Genomic DNA, 18444 nt, shown 5'->3' with positions numbered 1-18444 from the left:
GTGAAATTGGTTGCTAATTAAATAGAAATATTCTCTTGTATGAATGATTTGCCATGTTTTTTTTCTTTGGTTACACTGTTTACTCTGATTAGAGGTTTTAGATTTCTATTCCAGTAAAGGCTTTCTCAAGCTGTTTACCCAGGAGAACCTTTGAAATAATTTAAAGTCTAAGGAAATCCCTGCTAAAAAATTGTATCTAAAAATCTACTTGAATATAATTGATCCTAATATAAACTCAATGACTTACTTTACCTGAAAAAAAACACCCACATATGTGTGTTCTAATGGGTCATTAGTTTTCCTTAATCCTTATCCTTAGTGGAATATTGTTTGCACCATGAGTTGTTGACATGCTGCAAGAAACTTTATATGGGGGCACAGAGACAAATGCAGTTCCACGACATGCCACAAGGTCTCATCCAAGTATAAACCAAGATTCTAACTGCAATTTGAGGGCACAAGAACCTGGGTGGTGAGTCTGGTGTATTGACATTTATAACAGATAATTTAAAAAAGCTTTCACCTTATCCACCACACTTGGAGAGTTCTCTCCTGGTAATAAAAATAGACTACCTACACATTAGCACATCGCATTGCAAGCTGACAGTGTATCTGCTTGGACTACTACAGGTATTGTCAAGTCCTCTCCTTTTAAAGGAGGAAGTAAACTCAAACCCCACCCAAAACAAAAAAAATACACTTACCTTCAATCCCACAGAGCAATCAGTCAGTCCTCAGGCCAGGGCGCCGCATTCTTCTCTTCCAGTTTCTTCTTCCTACGTCACCCGACACAGGCGCGAGATTGGATGATGTAGATGGGAAAAAAACTTGCCGATCTCACTGCGGATGTGTAAGATCAGCAATTTTTTGCCCTTTTGACTAAAGGGCTTCTGCGAAAGCCCGAGATGCTGTGCAGGACCTGCAGAGACCACGCCCACTCTGATTCAAAAAGTTTTTTCGCATGGAGTCTACACTGACACCAGACTCGTGCAGAGAACTTTCTTTGAATCAGAATGGGCGTGGTCCATGCGGGTCCTGCACAGCACACGCCCATTACAAACGTAGGGGATTCCCAGAACAGCACAACTATGCGGTGTAAAACACAAAGAAGAAACACACAGTCCTCCCCCCATTATGCAGTGTAAAACACAAAGCAGAAACAAACCTGGAATCTCCCACATTAAATTATGCAAAATTACACCTGCCACATACAAAAAGAAAAAATGAGGGACTTTAAAGGCAGTGTATCTATATATACAGATACACACACATATATGATTATGTTGCCAAGTAACTAACAGTTGTAAAATTCAACAATCATCCTCCACGCATTTCGTGCTGTATTATCGCTTGTTTTTAATATATATTAAAAAATTTAAAGGTTACTGATATTGTTGAATTATACACAACTGTTAGATACTCAGTAACATAATCGTGCGTGTGTGTGTATATATATATATATATATATATATAAAATTATATATTATAGTAAAACAAAAAAACTATTATGGTGCTTGGCATGAGAAGAGTGTCCAAGCTTGCCAGTGCACATTAATGGTTCAAAGAATGTCAGGCTGAGTGGTCAGCCCCCCACACATTTTCACCTCACCAAATCTTGCCCTTTGCAAAAAGTTTGGACAGCCCTTGCCTAGGCGATCAAAAATTAGAGGGTTGTGCTGCAAACCCCCCCCCCCCCCTCTTTTTTTTTTAAGGGTGTTGCACTTAAAAACAATAAACTTTTTACCTTACATGAAAGGGTTGTGTACCCTGTTATGTACAGTGAAAATTCTGAGTATAGGGTATGCTTTAATTTGCGCATTCCATCGTATGCAGGTAACAAAAACCTTTGCTAGCTCGAGCAACCCTAGTTGAGAAAGGCTGTTCTAGGTCTCTGCATAAACTCTGAAATATATTAGATTAGTAAAAGTAGATCTAAACTTCCACAAGCTTTAAAACAAGTTAATATAATGTTTCATTTATTTGGAATCTGCAGCTTTTATTAACTATACATAGATCTTGCCAGGAAGTGGCTTGTTTAAACAGTTCCTGTTAAGAGGTGACAACCATCTGTTTGCAGGCAGAGGAAGCAGGTCTATTACAGTTTCAGCAGACCCTGGCTAGGAGCACACCAGTCAGAGATCATTCATATCTTTGTATGAATGTTTTTTCCTGTGTAAATCAACTCACATCAATATGATCTTCTATGCCAGGCTGGTAACAGAACATTTTATTCAAGATAATGTAATCTTGATTTTCAATTGATTTTGAGATGTTGACGGATGGAAAACTCACCTTGATGACTCATGCCCATAATTTGAAGAATTGGTGATAGCACAAAAATGCTAAACCTCATAGCTGAAAATTATTAACAGGCCATTAGGTATTAAAAACAAATGCACACTAAGAACTGAACAACTTTTATGATTCTGCATATAAAGTGCTTATTACAGTCCACAATTGTGCACCTTTGGAAACATAAATAATTATAAAAACTGTAATTTTTTTTTTAGTAAAAGTACACTGAATAAATTCAGGTGTATAGATGGCTCAGTACAGTACCTGAAGCACACTGCTTGTGAGGGTAAATTATTCCTATTCTGCGGCACAAACTGAGTTTTCAGCCTGTGCTAGATTTAACAATGTCCCCAATGATTTGGCTGGGCCTCACAACCTCTTTCCATAATAGAGTTTTCTGTAAACTTGTCATTGTGGCAGGTATCTATAGTCCTTCTGCAACCCAGTCCTCTCTATATCTGTCCCTTCAGCTCCAGTGCTACCTCCTTGGTTGAGAACCAGGCAAGTAGAGGCTTCATCCAATGTAGCACCCTGCTTCTCACGCTCTTTCATCAGTTGTTCTGTCAGTTCCACACTTTCATATCTCACCAACTGCAAGCGCAAAAATCCATCGTCATGCTCCTTATACCTGGGGGTAATAAAAAAATACTTATTTTGCATTCTACCTAAATATAAAGAGTCTGTACATGTGCACAATACTGATGACAAAAGAGAAGTGTATATCCGGATCAAAAGGCATATGCACTGCGTCTTTGGTAAGCATGCGCTTTTCCCGATTTAACCATTTAAAGACCCTGCCAGAAAAAAAAAAGTTATACTTAAACATATCTCAATTTTCTACATCACTAGGTGTGACATCACCAGCCCTCTGGAAAGATGCCAGAGCTGGCGTCAGTTCGCAGGAAGATACTAAGTACCATGCAAGAGCATACTCTTTTTGGCTTTTTGGGATTTTGGCTACTCTGTAGTTACCTGAATCTGCCTGTGAGGGGAAAAAATGGGCTGAAGATGGGGCTAAGGGCAGCAAGGGCTACCTTTTTTCAACCATTTTCAACCACTCGGTCTGCCCATTTCAAATATCCCTCACTACTGACTGTGTATGCTCAGATCTTTTGCACTGGTGAAGGCGCTTACTGGCAACCCTGTAGGTTATAAAGAAAAGCATCACAGAAACAATAAAAAATATTACCTGAACCTTGGGTGTCCAGATGGCCATTTGAACTGATGTTTTTTGCGTAGGTGCACAGTAAGGTTGTTTCCCCGAGTGAAGCACTTCTCACATACATGACATTTGTACCTGGGAGCTGAGTCCCCCTAATAGTGAAAGACAATTATTTATAATAAAGAAAACCTGTATAACACACTGGACAACACATACATGTTTTTGGTATATCTGTCCACATCCCTCAAAGATATCCAAAGTTACACTTGGTGGTGACTGCATACCCAGGATGGAATCTGCACTCCTTTCATAGGACAGGAAATGGTGGAGTATAAAACAGTGAATTAACTCCCTTCCTATATGAACAGCAGAAAACCCCAAGCAGGAGAAGCACAAGGTGGTATTTCATGTGTTGTCATGATATGTGATAATTACTGATAACAGTAACCTATATCTTCCACTTTATTCAATGCGATTACACCAACAAATCTACCTTCAGCTTGCTTAAAAGCCTCTGTCTCCACCATTCCAGTCAAAGCTCAAGAAGCTGGTGAATGAATCTTTTGTAATGGACAAAGAGCAAAAATATAGCTTGTATAACCTGCCTTTTTTGAGGTTGGAAGTGGTTTTGTGACATTTTTATCTATTTACACTATGCAAGAATGTTTCTCTATACACATGAAGGAATGGGATATGGCTTTCATGAAAATTTGTTATGTTCTGAAGACTGATAACGCCTGCCGTTTTATTTTCAGGGGAGATTAATACAAAAAGGGGGAAAATGTGTTATGTGTATTTTGGTTCAAATTCATCTCAACAACTGTGAAAAAAGCAACCGGTTTGTTGCCACCAGTAACCAATGTAATCAGCCACTGTGTGCCAATTGTAAAGGTAAAAGTAGCAGACAGTGTTCCCATAAACTAGTGGATGTCAGAGGCATTCATTCTGATTGGTGGTCATCAGGGGCAAAACTGAGATTGGAGTCACCCTAGTGACAAATCGTTTATTCATATTTCTATTTTTGTTTACTGTGTATATATTCTGTGCTTCACCTGATCCAAGTTTTACACCAAGCAAGCAAAATGAAACAGCAGTGCTTAGTAAGCCTTGGCCACTACAGGCTGGAATGGATTCCAGTCCAGAAATGTTTACAAATAAATTATAATGTTCATTAGATTTATATTTGTAACAAAAAAGCTGCAAACTAATAAAATGTATGTATTATGTACACATGCAGACAGAAGAACTGACGTTACCTGTACATACCACTTACCTCATGAACCTTTCTGTAATGAGCTTTGACAGAACACAGAGAACGAGCAGTAAAGCTACAATCTTCATATTCACAGCAATATGCTGGCAGCTTACTGTGTGTGTCCAGGTGTTTTCTCAGGTCCACCAGGTTCTTACAACTGAAAAAAAATATACATCTACCAGACACATTGCCCAATAAAATAGAACGGTAAAGTCTATGTTGAAGTCCAGTAATGTAATAAATTACATTTGCCTACTGCTAGTACAACTTCATAAAATCTGCCTCATATTAGCCGTATTTCCGTATTCACCTGAAATGTTTATACAGATAACTACATATTAAAATAATGTTACCATTCCCTTAAACTGCCTGGATATATTATTTTACACAATGAGCCACTAGTGAATTCTAACACAGACGTCCTCTTTAGCTTCTTACTGTGGCATTGTATGTTGTGCTCAAATTTTCCTTTAATGCTGTGGCCATAATGTGCCGTCTCAATCTCCCTACTGAATTATTAATTGTATACCACAAAGAGCTAAATAAACAAGTATAAAACCACGTGGATAAATGTTATAAAAAGGTAGAACTACCAATAGTTTACAATTACCAGAGCAGCATGAGGCTCAATTCACATAAGTGTATTATGAATCATAAGGCATGTTCAGACTTCAGGTTTTTTTAAAGCGTTTTTACAGACTTGTAATAAATAATTTAAATGAAAATGAATAGATCTGTTTTTTGAGCAGGCTTTTGGTGTTTACAAGTATTTGTTCAGAAGCTTTATGTAGCTTCCAGGGTCCCTTGACATCCATACGCCTCCACAGACTTGCATTCAACTGCTCATGAAAGCTGTGCTGTGGGCTTTTATAGGCATTTTTAAAGCTAGGGGATTGGTTGCGGAATTGAAAAGCACACAAATTATTCAAGCATTTAAAAACAAGAATGTAGGCCTATAAATGCATGTACAACTTTTGAAAGCGTTTTTTTGTTTGAAAATTATCCTGGAAGTCTAGCTGTGCAGAGTAGAATTCCAGGAGCATTTAACAGCCATGTTTTTTTAGAAAGGGTGAACATAGCCTTTGTAATATGTATTATAGAAAAAATATGTATATTGTGAATATAAAAATTTCTTGGAGAGGATCAATAATACCACCTCTGAGTTCACACTGCTTATTCTCTCACTGCAATATCTCTGGATTCTGCTGTAAATCACAAGTCATCTCTGAATCTACCGAATCACACAATAGCACTGGTCATGACAAAAATAATGCAATGCAGAAACCTATGTAAAAGTAACAAATTATTTATGTAAAAGTAACAAATGCTTTTTTTGCCCTTTTTAAAATTTTTGGTTCAGAACTCATTAAAAAAACACTAATACAACATTTAAAAATTTTCTTTTAAGTCAGGTAAATATAGTTACATAGTTAGTCAGGTTGAAAAAAAAAAAGACAAAAGACCATCAAGTTCAACCACCAGGGAAATAAATATATCCCAGAAAAAAACCCTAGGGACATAGTTGATCCCGAGGAAGGCAAAAAACAAAACCCTGGTACAAATTGGTCCAACATGGGGGAAAAAATTCCTTCCAGATTCCATGAGGCAATCAGATGTTCCCTGGATCAACAATCTCTATTATCTTTACTTTAAATCCTTAATACCCAGGTATAATATGTGCTTCTAGAAAAACATCCAGCTTTTTCTTAAAGCAATCTATAATAGTTGCTGAAACTACTTCCTGAGAGAGCCGATTCCACATTTTCACAGACCTTACAGTGAAGAATCCCTTCCTTATCTGGAGCTGAATCTTCTTTTCCTCCAGATGCAAAGAGTGCCCTCTTGTTCTTTGTAATGATCTCAAAGTGACGAATAGGGAAGAGAGTTCTCTATATGGACCATTTATATAGAGTGATCAGATCCCCCCTTAAACGTCTCTTCTCAAGGGAGAATAGATTCAGTTCAGCTAATCTCTCTTATAGCTGAGCTCCTCCATTCCTTTTATTAGTTTAGTTACCCTTCTCTGCACTCTTTCCAATTCCACAACATCCTTTTTGTGAACTGGTGCCCAAAACTGGACTTCATATTCCAGATGTGGTCTGACCAAAATATAAAATATTGAAAAACAAAAATGTCAAGGTTACAGTTTACTGCTCTTCCATGAATCATTTAAATAGCCTATTTTGTCAATAAATTCCTTGTGCTTGCAAAGATGGAACCAGTCTGAGCTTTCAATCACCAAAAGTGAGCTACGAATGCACAGGCAGTGCCCTGTTTTCCTATTAGTAGTTTGGTGTGTGCAACTTACAGTGTACAGTATGAATCATTATTATTATTATTATTATTAAACAGGATTTATATAGCGCCAACATATTACGCAGCGCTGTACATTAAATAGGGAATATAAAGCATTTAAAAATGTAAAAATATTGTGTATACATTGTACAATGTACAACGGTGGATAGGCAAGGCATGTGGGTAACATATATGTAAGAAGGCAGAATTCACAATGTGTCTGTATGATATAGATTTTGCAGCTATCCGTATGTAGCGAGCAAATAATAAATAGTATAAACATAACACTTGTTTGGCATTTTAGCTCCACTTGTGTTACAAATCTTGTAACTTAGTCCTAATACAAGGAATTACATAGCTAAAATTTTTTTTTCATGACCAGTTTTTGATTCTAATAGATATAAAATTACACATTACAGTATTCTCCCCAAAAATCTTTTGAGGTGGGTAGGAAGAAGCTGTAGGCGGGTGGCAGCCACTGTAATGTGACCAAACTTCTCAGTAACCATCCAAAAACAGCCGGATGGTTACTGAAAATTGCTGAGTGGTGCACCAGACTAAAAGGGGCTGGGAGAACACTGCATAAACTTGTATGCAGAAGTAGACAGATCATATAATATAGCGACTACTAAATTTGATTTATCCAAAACAGGACTCTATTCTAGGTGTAATCAGCATCTAATGCAATTTATTTATATTGAATCTGCCTTTAACAATAAAGAAAATATGGACAGATCGGAATAAGGCATATATAAGAAAATGTCTTAATTCACCTGTAGTCACAATGCTCACATTTAAACGGCCGCTCATCGCTGTGCCTGAAACGAATGTGAGTTCGAAGAGTGGATGGCAGAGGGCATGTCATATCACACAGAGGGCACTTATAATGGTTTACTGTAACAGAGAAGAAATGCAATAAACATTATAAGGTGGTTGCAGAAATGCATCACAAAATAAAAAAAAAATGTAATTAAATAACTTTTAGGATTATACTATAAGCTTTTACACAGAAATCACTTATCAACATGAAAGCCAATAATGGGATTACATGGGGAAGGTTGAAGCTGCCATACAGCAATTAAACATATTTTAAAAATTAAAACAGAAAAAAATGTTCATTTTTTTTTATTTTACAATTACATTTATATCTAGGTGTTGGTTTTTAACAAATAACGAACAAAAAAACAAAACAGTATACCAAATAACAGCCTTAGGCTATGTATTCACGTCAGATGATTCTCGTCCGATAATCGCCTTAGGACTGATATCAGAAAAAGATTTGGTGTGTGTACACAGCTCATAGTTCATAAGTCTGTCCTGTAATGAAAGTGAAGGGGAGAGAGCAGAGCGGGGTCCCGCTTTGTCATTCTCCCCCTTCCCTCTCCATAGAGCAGAATGGATGTATGACAACGACAATTATAGCACGTGTGTACACAGCCTTATGTAGCCATGTAAAAAATATTTTGGTAAGAAAATTAAAAGGATTTTCATTTCATGCTGCTAATTTTGGTCTTTCTATTTGATTTCTATTGAACTCAAGGAAGTAAATGGTTAAACTGAAGTGCAATACCAACACACAGCATAAAGGAAAGAGGATTTGCTTTGTTAAAACTTACCATGATTACGCATGTGATCTCTCAGCAGCCTTTCTGTTGCAAATCTCTTTGAACAATGTGTACACTGGAATCTATGTTCTGTATAGGTGACAAAAATAAATAAATAAATAAATAAACAAATGTTGGAATTTGAATAGAAGATGAGCCCCTGGGAATGGTTTAAAATAACTCATAGTATAGGTAAAAGGGGAAGAGGGGGAACGAAAGAGGTTTCAGGCTCAGGAGGTTTTTGTGCAAAAATAAATCAAGTGTGTATTTTTCAAGTTACAATTAGTACATACATCAAAGGTACATATTTATTTTAAGTTCAATATCCAAATACCTGTTTTTGTCACAGGGTTTGGATACTTTAATCTAGACAAACGACTCCTTCCAATGTCATACAAAGTACATATAAAGATTGGAAAAAAACAAGGTAAGAAGGGGACCTGTTACGGTCGCATGATTCCCAACGCGTTTCGCCTGTATAGGCTTCTTCAGGGGTATAAATTTGCAGAGATTGTATAATTTAACACTCCAACCAAACAAATTATACAATCTCTGCAAATTAATACCCCTGAAGAAGCCTATAACAAGCGACACGCGTTGGGAATCATGCGACCGTAACAGGTCCCCATCTTACCTTGTTTTTTTCCAATCTTTATTTGTACTTTGTATGACATTGGAAGGCGTCTTATGTCTAGAATAAAGTATCCAAACCCTGTGACAATAACATGCATTTGGATATTGAACTTAAAATAAATATGTACCTTTGATGTATGTACTAGTTGTAACTTGAAAAATACACACTTGATTTATTTTTGCACAAAAACCTCCTGAATCTGAAACCTTTTTCTTTCCCCCTCTTCCCCTTATACCTATACTATGAGCTCTAAATAAATAACAAAGAGGTTGGCTCAACATAACCTTGATGAAACAAAGACAAGAACCAACACCAAATACGTATTAACATGGTTTAAAAGAAGTCTGCTGAAATGTAATCATGACTTGATGGTGTCAGCCTTAATTTTTTTTTAGCTTTTATAGGCAGATGGTAATGGGTGAAATTACATTACAGATTCTCATCTGTCTGGGATCCCAGTGGTGGGATTTCTTTTTTAACCCTAGTAAGGGTATCTCACTTTTTCTGTATTTTACTGCAATAAATGCACAAGGAAATACACAGAGGTTGGAAAGAGAACTACTGTAACAAGAACATCTTATCCCATGGGACCCAAAACATAAGAGGAAAAAAATAAACACAGGGACATACACACACAACAAGAGAGGTTGGTTAATGCTCCAAGCTTTACAAGTAATGTCATCATTGGGTGAACAGACCTTTCAAATTCATAATATGCATTACTATAAAACAAAATTAGATTACAAAAAAGGTCTTATTCAGATCCAAATACAAACTTGATTACAGAATCTTACAAAGCTTGCCCAGTTTAATGTAAAGCAAGAATTAACAATGTATGGAAGTATGACTATGTTTCATAAAATTGTAACAGAGAAAAATCAAACAACTCAAAATACATTCTTCCTCTAAAAGGAACCTATTCTATTGCATCTCACGTTCCCTTACTTACGATCTAATGAAGTTTGCCGCCGAAGGTGATCATAAAATTTTGTGTTGTTGGAAAACATTCCCCCGCAGTTGGGGCAGGAGACAACTTTTTCTTGAGTATGACTGCGCAGATGCTCCCTGAGTTTGCATCTACTTTTACAGGAACAATCACAATCTGAAATGATATGAACAGACAGTGATAAACAATTTATAAAGATACAAAATATATATACATATATAATAAACATGCACATACACAATTATATATACATATTCACACACACACAGAAGCTCACCTTTCCAGGTGCACATCAAGACCCGGTTTTCTTTACCAGCCATTTCATATTCTGCACTCAGGCCATGGGCATCCACATGTCTGTAATACCACTCAGCATTGTCAAATGAGGCCTACAGAACAAAAGGAAAATACATAACCAAAGGTCCACAAAAATCAGACTACATTTATTCAAGGAGAACCTATGTCCCCAATATAACAAAAAAGCTGCAAGGGCAAAACAAAAACTCCCTTCCTGCGACCTGGCCGTTTAGTGAGTTAGCCGTTAAGCGAGAAGCATAGGATAGACCCGGACGGCAGCGCTGCAAGTGTGTAGGGCCTGTCAGTGACAAGTTCAGTTCGCCGAGGAAGAAGACAGAGAGAGACCAGAAGACCGAAGAGAAAACACTGTGTGAATGTACACTGTACAGTTTTGTACAGTGTACTTGTTGGAGGAGCCAGTGGGTAAACAGGTAAGTCGTAAAGAGAGGACTACCTGTAATTCTTCCTTGCAGAAGGAAGGGAGGTGGGGAAGGACACCCTGTGAACTTTGTTGCATGCCCAATGTCTGCAACTGAATAAAGAGACATTATTGTGTAAAAATGTGTGAGAACACACTTTCAATTCAGAAATCAGGGTACAGGGAGAAGTATTCATTGGGAACTCGACTCCCAAAATTCATCATACCACACATTGGCTGGAGGCAAAAAACATTTGAAACTTATATTTATATGTTTTCTGTTATTTAGCTTACCATAAACCTAAAAAACAAGTAATCAGAAAATACTCTTTATTCTCACCTCACACTGCTCCCACATACATACAAAGCAGTCTTGGAGTTCTGGAATCATGTTTCGGCTCTGTGTATCTAACTGGCAGGGACTGAGATCTGGCTGATTTTGTAGTGCCTGGAGCCCCATTTGCTTCAGCTTGGTGTGGTAACAGTGAAAATAAACGTGACGTGCAAGTTCTGCTGGGCTATCCAAAGAAAAAAATCCACAGTCTTGCCATAAACAACAGAACTCATCTGCAAAACAAGCAAAAGGATTTTGTTCAAAATTTATAAACAAAATGATAATTTAAACAATTTTAGATAGACAAGTGACAAAATCAATGCAATATTATATCAACAAGCAATGTGCAGATAACAGGTCCAGATCACTGATTCTTCCTCATTCGATCCAAAAGGACAACAAAGTATTGACTGCAGATACACTACAAATGTCTAATCACCTGTGATAGAGATGTGGGCTGGAGGTTTGCAGGCAGAACAACATTTGGTGTAAAACTTTTGAATTGCTGCTGTGTCAAATATATAATTTCTCGTCAGTCCCACATCTCCAAACACATGCAGTTAGGTTAATGTCCTTGGTATGTGTGGTGGCAGGTGCTTTATGGGATAATAGGAATAAACTGTAGAACTCAAGAATTTCTTTAAATATTATATTGCTCTTTAATTGTAATAAAGAACAATGTAAACACTTTATATTACCCCCTACTTATTTTACCTATATACTATTTTTGCCCGCTTAGTTTTGTACTTATCTTTTCTATATTGCCATATGAACCCAATCTACCAAAAAAGGCCCCAGAATTTCCCAGTACATTGAGGAAAACATGACACTCCTCGTTCTTCCACCATATATGAAAGAAAATGCTCCAAACGCTAAACATCTATACAGGGAATAGGGTGTTAGGGTAATCTATTAGGTAATTAGACTGAAAGAACTAAATAAAAAGCATTAAGAAGGACGGTGCCATCTTTAGATCAGACTTTACCCATCAATCTCCTACCTGGGCTGAAATGCTGGTTCAGAGGTGACCCAATTGCGTACATTCTGGTGCCTGTGCAGTTTTTGGCTGTGTTCACAAAGGTTTGGTAAAGATCTGCCCCTGTGGCAGAATTCCACTAGGTCACTTGCTATAAAGTTACATTCTGATTATGGGAAGGGGATGCGCATTAGGAAATGCTTCCTCCTTCCTGCAGTAATAGCATCATCTCTGCCTGGGTAAGGCCTCTCACTGGAGCCCATGGACGGCTCTTCTGACACAACATAGATGTGTATATAGCACCAGAAGAGCATTATAGTGGAACTAGAATTCCATTTTTAGGTTTGTATGATCAGGCAGGTCATTATTACAGAAAGGGACAGGCAATGTCCCCTCTGCTATAATGTGACTTACCTGCCTGATCATTCCGGGTTTCTGGCAAAATGCAAAGCTGAGCTGCGCATTTGTGTCAGCGTAAGCTGCCAGGGAAACTCGGCAATCCACGCATGGCCAACCTAGATAACCGAAGATCATGCATGGTGGCACAGAGGTTAGCGTTTGGTCCCAGGTTTGAATCTCGGCCAGGACAATATCTGCATGAAGTTCGCAGGTTTTCCCTGTGTTTATGTTTCCTTAGGGTACTCCGGTTTCCTCCCACATTCTAAACACATGCAGTTAGGTTAATTGGCTTCCCCCCAAATTAACCTTAGACTAAACGTGTTAAAGCGTAAGTAAACCCAAAACAATAAAAATCACACTTACCTTCAATCCCACAGATCGTCGGGAGGTTTCTTCCATCGGGTCTCGTGTCGTCCCGGTACCCGTTTTCGTACCGGCGGAGAGGGAGCACCATCTTCTCCTCCGTTCTTCTTCCTACGTCACCCAATCCAGCACTGCGCAGGTACGAAATGGGGTGACGTAGATTGGGAAAAAACTTGCCGATCTTACAGGACACGCGTGAGATAAGCGATTTTTTTCTCTATTGATCAAAGCGCTCCTTCTGCACATGCCGGAGATGCTGGGGCATGAGCATGAGCAGCCAAGAGCCTCCCGGGATGGGTAACGAAGGTATCCAGGGGAACTCTGCACTCCCGTTCATTCTTGGTCACCTAGGCGATCAAGAATTAAAGGGGCGGTGCTGCTTTTTTTTTAACTTAAAAAAACTCAAACAAGATTTTTACTTTAAATGAAGGTTGTCTACCCTTTTATGAAAAGTGAAAATTCTGAGTTTAGGTACGCTTTAAAGACATTAAACAGGGACAGCTGGTGACATGACTATGGACATTGTACAGCGCTGCACAATATGTTGGTGCTATATAAATACTGTGAAATAACAATAATAGTTATGTGGAAGCAGAAGAGGAGATTGAGGCGCTCAAAACAAACAGGTGAGTTGGCCGGATTTCGTTTCATGCTTATCTTGTTACTGACAGCTCCACTTTATACTGACGTGTCTGGATTTATACCAAAGTGTCTGGATTTATTTTTTTACAAATTACAAACACAGAAAATTCATTGAGGGGATTAAATAATAATGTGAGCAGATGGGGGAAGGACAGAGCCATTACCTTCACAAGTGACATGCTCCTCTCCATTGGCCAGCTGCTGGACTCTGAGGTGATCAGATACGTGAGAACACAGCTCCTCCATCCTGGAACAAACATAGCTACAGGAGTCCCATTCACACTGAAGAAGAAGCAAGCAGCTGCTGCGCTTCACCCCCTTCCCTGCCATGGCAGACTTCAGCGCCCACTTAAGCTGTGCTAACACCCGGGAAGACGCTTTCCTCCTCCGGGGGTCACAGCTCTATCAAACACCGATCACCCCCTCACTACAAACCTACTTCCCTACCCATAACACCAATCATAACAACCGTCAATCCTTCTCTACTGAACTAGCCAATCACCGCTTCCCTCACAGTCACAACAAGGAAGTATGCGCGCCTCACCAAGGTAGCGGTGCGACATCATAAAAAGACCGCAGCACACGCGGATTAGAAGATCAGTTCCGTGCAATCTTTTGCAAGTGGCACTATTGGGAAATGTGTTTAGTATTTTCATTTTTTTTCTAAATTAAACACAAAAAGAGCAATTAAAGTTCATAAATATTTTATATTTTGTTACTGAAGGAAATGCTGTTTTGTTATATATGTTCGTACTACCTTCAGAGTGAATGAAATAAAAAGGCAAAGCCAACCAGTAACAGATAATGATTTTTATTTTGCTGCACTGTTGTTATCTGACATTTCTTTGTGCGTCAGCATTCCCCTAATGGGAGCTGCTATTTTACTATTGTGGCCTGTGATAAATTTCCAGTTGGTGGAAAGAACCCCTAGTGCCCAGTATGGGACGCCCTATCCAACACACGTCATGACGTGTTAGGTACATTTGAAATGGTCAAAAATTGAAGAGTTATACATATAAACCTAGAATAATGTAAATAGAGATAGCTGTAGCAAGGGTGAAAAGTCTGCATAGCTAAATAGCCCCCTGCTATTGGGTGAGTCTTAAAGGGGTTCAGATAAATAAAATATCTACTTCACTTGTTTGTCATAGTTCTAGAAGGATTTTAGTGCTAGAACCCCCAATACCGGACCAATGCACCCCCAATACCCCCAATACAGGCCTAGATGACAGACCCACCTAAAGCAGAACCTGCAAAAAAACAAACAAACCTCACTTACCTTTAATTCCTTAGATCCCTACCGGAGATGTTTTCAATTGGGTCCCAAGCTGTCCTGCTATCTGTCTTTGTCCCAGAGTGAAGGAAGCACTGGGCACCACCATCTTCGTCCGACTTCCTTCTGGCTACATCACCCGATTTCGCACTGCACAGGTGAAAGATAGACTGACGTGTTCTGCTGTAAAGGGGAAAAAAATTGCCAATCTAATTGTGCATGCATGAGATCGGCATTTTTTTTCCTCAATATATTAAAATGTCCTTTGTTGATCTCCGGAATGCGCAGAAGGAGCAGCCAGGAGTCTCCTGGGATGTGTGGCATGAGCGGATCTGCACCCTCATTCTGTCCTTATCACCAAGGGTCATCTACCCTTTTATGTAAAGTAAAAACTTTGGTGATAGGTTTGCTTTAATGACAGAACCACTCAGTTACAGACCCCATTACTGACTGTAGTGCAGACCTCAATAAAATTTGCCCAATGCAGGCCTCTCAGTGACAAACCCCTTGTGAAAACTCTTAGCAGCAGATCTTCAGTGCAAACCTTCAGTAACAGACCCCCCTCAGTAACAAACCCCAGACTCTTCATTGACAGACCCATAATGCTGACGTTTCAAATGCCTAAACACAGGGCATGGATATTCCTACTTTTAAAATTGTGTATTTGTCCCTGATCTGAGCAATAATCCAGCATTTTTGCTTACACTTTTACTTGGGTGTCTGATCTTGTTTTCTGCCCCTCTGTAGTATTTGCAGGCAGCCTGTGGTGAGTGCTATCTGTGCAGTAAAAAAAATGCCACTGTTACCTTTACAATGTATTATCAGGGTATAATGGCTTAAGCCCTAATGTGGATCTAAACCCTCACTGCATGACATTTAGTTTGCTAAAGCACTGTATATAAAAAAATGTCATTTTTAAAAATAAAATACTAATCTTTTTAATTTTAATCTTTTTTTTTTTTTTGCATTTCAGTAATGCCAATGTCCTTTTATATGCACAAATTCTATTGCTTAAGGACTGCAAGATAGTGATAATGGTGGACCATTGCTGTGCGTCAGCACATCCACTTTTACCCAGTTGTCTGGATCACCAGGTAGTTTTTCTTTTTTTGTTTTCAATGATTTTTATGAATTTTACAAAGTATAACCAATACAAAAATAAAAGAAAATACAGAAGACATCTACAAAGCAACAATGGGGTAAACAATACATTACACAGTACATATCACATATCATGTCCAAACTCAGTTTATCCAGAGTCCAGATACATGTTATAGTGTCTCTGAAGATCTCACTGAGGATTCTTATAAACAATATTACTAGAATGTATATATACAGTATGTACAAATACAGTATAAAATACACATTACCTAAGTAGGTTCCTAAGCCATCTATAAGCTACGCTGAACAAGTATTCGCTGGAAGCGGGGATACCCAGGGTCTCCTATGTATTATTGGGCCTATAGCTTACAGTTGCTAAGTGTGGGCATCACTGGGGTATCAACGTATAGATAGATGGGGGGTATCAGCCGGGAGGTGTGTGGGGAGGAAAGGAAAGAAGGGAAGTGAAGCCAGGGTCCAGGAGGCCGCTACAAACACTAGTCAGTATTACCAGGAAGTTTTTAAATACAAGTTACAGATTGAATATGTTAGAGCCTATATGAGGTTTACAATATTAGATTTAGATATTCTTTATTAAATATTTTAGGTTGTTTAGCAAGCACTTCTAGTACAGATGTTTTTTTTAAGGCAGAAAGCTGAAAATATGAAGTAATGCAGACGTATATATATACCTCTCCATTGTGCATCATTTTAAACTGTCCTTTTGGACCTAAATTGTTTTGTCCCCTATTTTTCATAAATGACCATCTTTTAGCTAGTGTAGACTAGTATAAACTGAATAAACTATGTGCATTGAAATGCATTGATTCATTACTATTATTGATTCATTATAAGACATATCAAAAGGCAAAGATGTATGGAGATGCCTTAACTGATCATTCTTGTGCATTTATTACCATGGTTTGCATGCGCAGAAGGTGTCGCATTGGTGTATCATTTACTAAAGACCTGTGTCAACAGGTTTTTTGCAAGTATCCATGGCATCAGTTTGACATTTTAGGATGCTTCTTATCTACATTAGGGAGAATTACTTTAACATCATCATAATAAATGTAACTTTATTCATAACTTATCTTGCCACACAGTGGACACATTATGCAGCTGGTACTGATTTACTCAGTATTACTCTGTAACAATATTTAGGGGTCTATAAAGCAGTAAATCTATCATTCTGCAACATTCCCTCTTGATGTGTTTTTGATGGTAGTGATTGATTCTTCAACAGACAATGATGAATGCCAGATTCACTGCTTTATAAATAGACCCCATACTATGTATAGTTCATGTGTATGATCTACAGTACATCAAAGCTTCAGGTTTAAGGCATTAATGATTATCAGGGACATGAATAATGCTTGCCATGTCTTTCTTGCTCATACAGCCTTATTTCATACCATTTCTACTCTTTTTATTTTGATATTACCCACTATTATAGCCTCCATATCCCCCTCCTGACCATTTTATTGTGTCCGGTGTCATACCCTTGGAACTCTTCTCATATTCATACTGACTAATCCCCTAATTCTTCTACGGTGCTCACTGGTTTTTATAATACCCTCCATACTCCTGTTCTGTATATCATTGTATGCGGCCATACCCTCCAAACTTCTGTTCTGTATATCATTGCATGCCACCATACCCTCCATACTCCTGTTCTGCACATACTGCCCAAAATCATACCCTTGACTAATCCTCTGTTGCATATACTGCCTGACGTCATACCCAATCCACTCAACATTATCCATTGCCATACCTTCTAAGCTCCTCTCCTGCTCATACTGCCCTCTGACATATCTTTCACACTCCTTACCTGTACATATTGCTTACTGTAATGTCCTCTCCTGCATATAATGCCCACTGCCATACCCTATATATGTTTCCTGTGCACAGACTCCTTGCTGTCCTACCTTCTGCACTGCTTTTCTGAACATAGTGCCTGCTACCATACTCTTTCAGTGGCTCAGTTTCTTTGTCTTTCGCTTAAAAATAACTGTATTGAAATATCGAGGCTGCTATTGCCTAATTTAAAAATACTAGTTGTCTGGCTACCCCTGAATAATTTCTGAGTCAATGACCCAAAGAGTATTGAACATTTTGGCCCAGTAAACAATGGACCTATGTGAAAGTGCAAATGTTGCTTTGTATTAAATTGATTGCAAATTGCTGCAGCATTTTCAGTGACACCCTTATTTTGGAGGCATAGATTAAAGCCAAATTAAAAAAAAAAAAAAATATATATATATATATATATATATATATATATAATTAAATATGTAATATATTAACTACATTTTTATTTATTTTATTATATATAATTAGGTAGTGAAGCATGCAGGAAAACAGTGTTTTTACACATGCCTCGCTTTTATTAGGTTCCCAATTCAGGTGTAGTAGCAGAATGCTGCTAGTTACAATGATGTGATATCACA

The 18444-nt window shown here is 38.2% G+C and overlaps 1 protein-coding gene across 1 annotated transcript; it reads right to left on the bottom strand.

Annotated features, from left to right (window-relative positions):
• Positions 1-2211: 2211 nt before the first annotated feature.
• On the bottom strand, positions 2212-14100 carry HINFP (histone H4 transcription factor). Its single transcript, XM_072425754.1, has 9 exons — positions 13785-14100; positions 11247-11473; positions 10469-10580; positions 10195-10347; positions 8624-8701; positions 7781-7901; positions 4731-4869; positions 3485-3609; positions 2212-2923 (listed from the first exon to the last, which is right to left on the bottom strand). The coding sequence occupies exons 1-9, from the start codon at positions 13948-13950 to the stop codon at positions 2704-2706; spliced, it is 1341 nt and encodes a 446-aa protein (XP_072281855.1). The 5' UTR covers positions 13951-14100; the 3' UTR covers positions 2212-2703.
• Positions 14101-18444: the final 4344 nt, after the last annotated feature.

The sequence above is a fragment of the Pyxicephalus adspersus genome, chromosome 11 (genome assembly GCF_032062135.1).
Source record: "Pyxicephalus adspersus chromosome 11, UCB_Pads_2.0, whole genome shotgun sequence".
NCBI lineage: Eukaryota > Metazoa > Chordata > Amphibia > Anura > Pyxicephalidae > Pyxicephalus > Pyxicephalus adspersus.
Note: the sequence above shows the minus strand (reverse complement) of the source record. Positions and strands in the feature narration are given on the sequence as shown.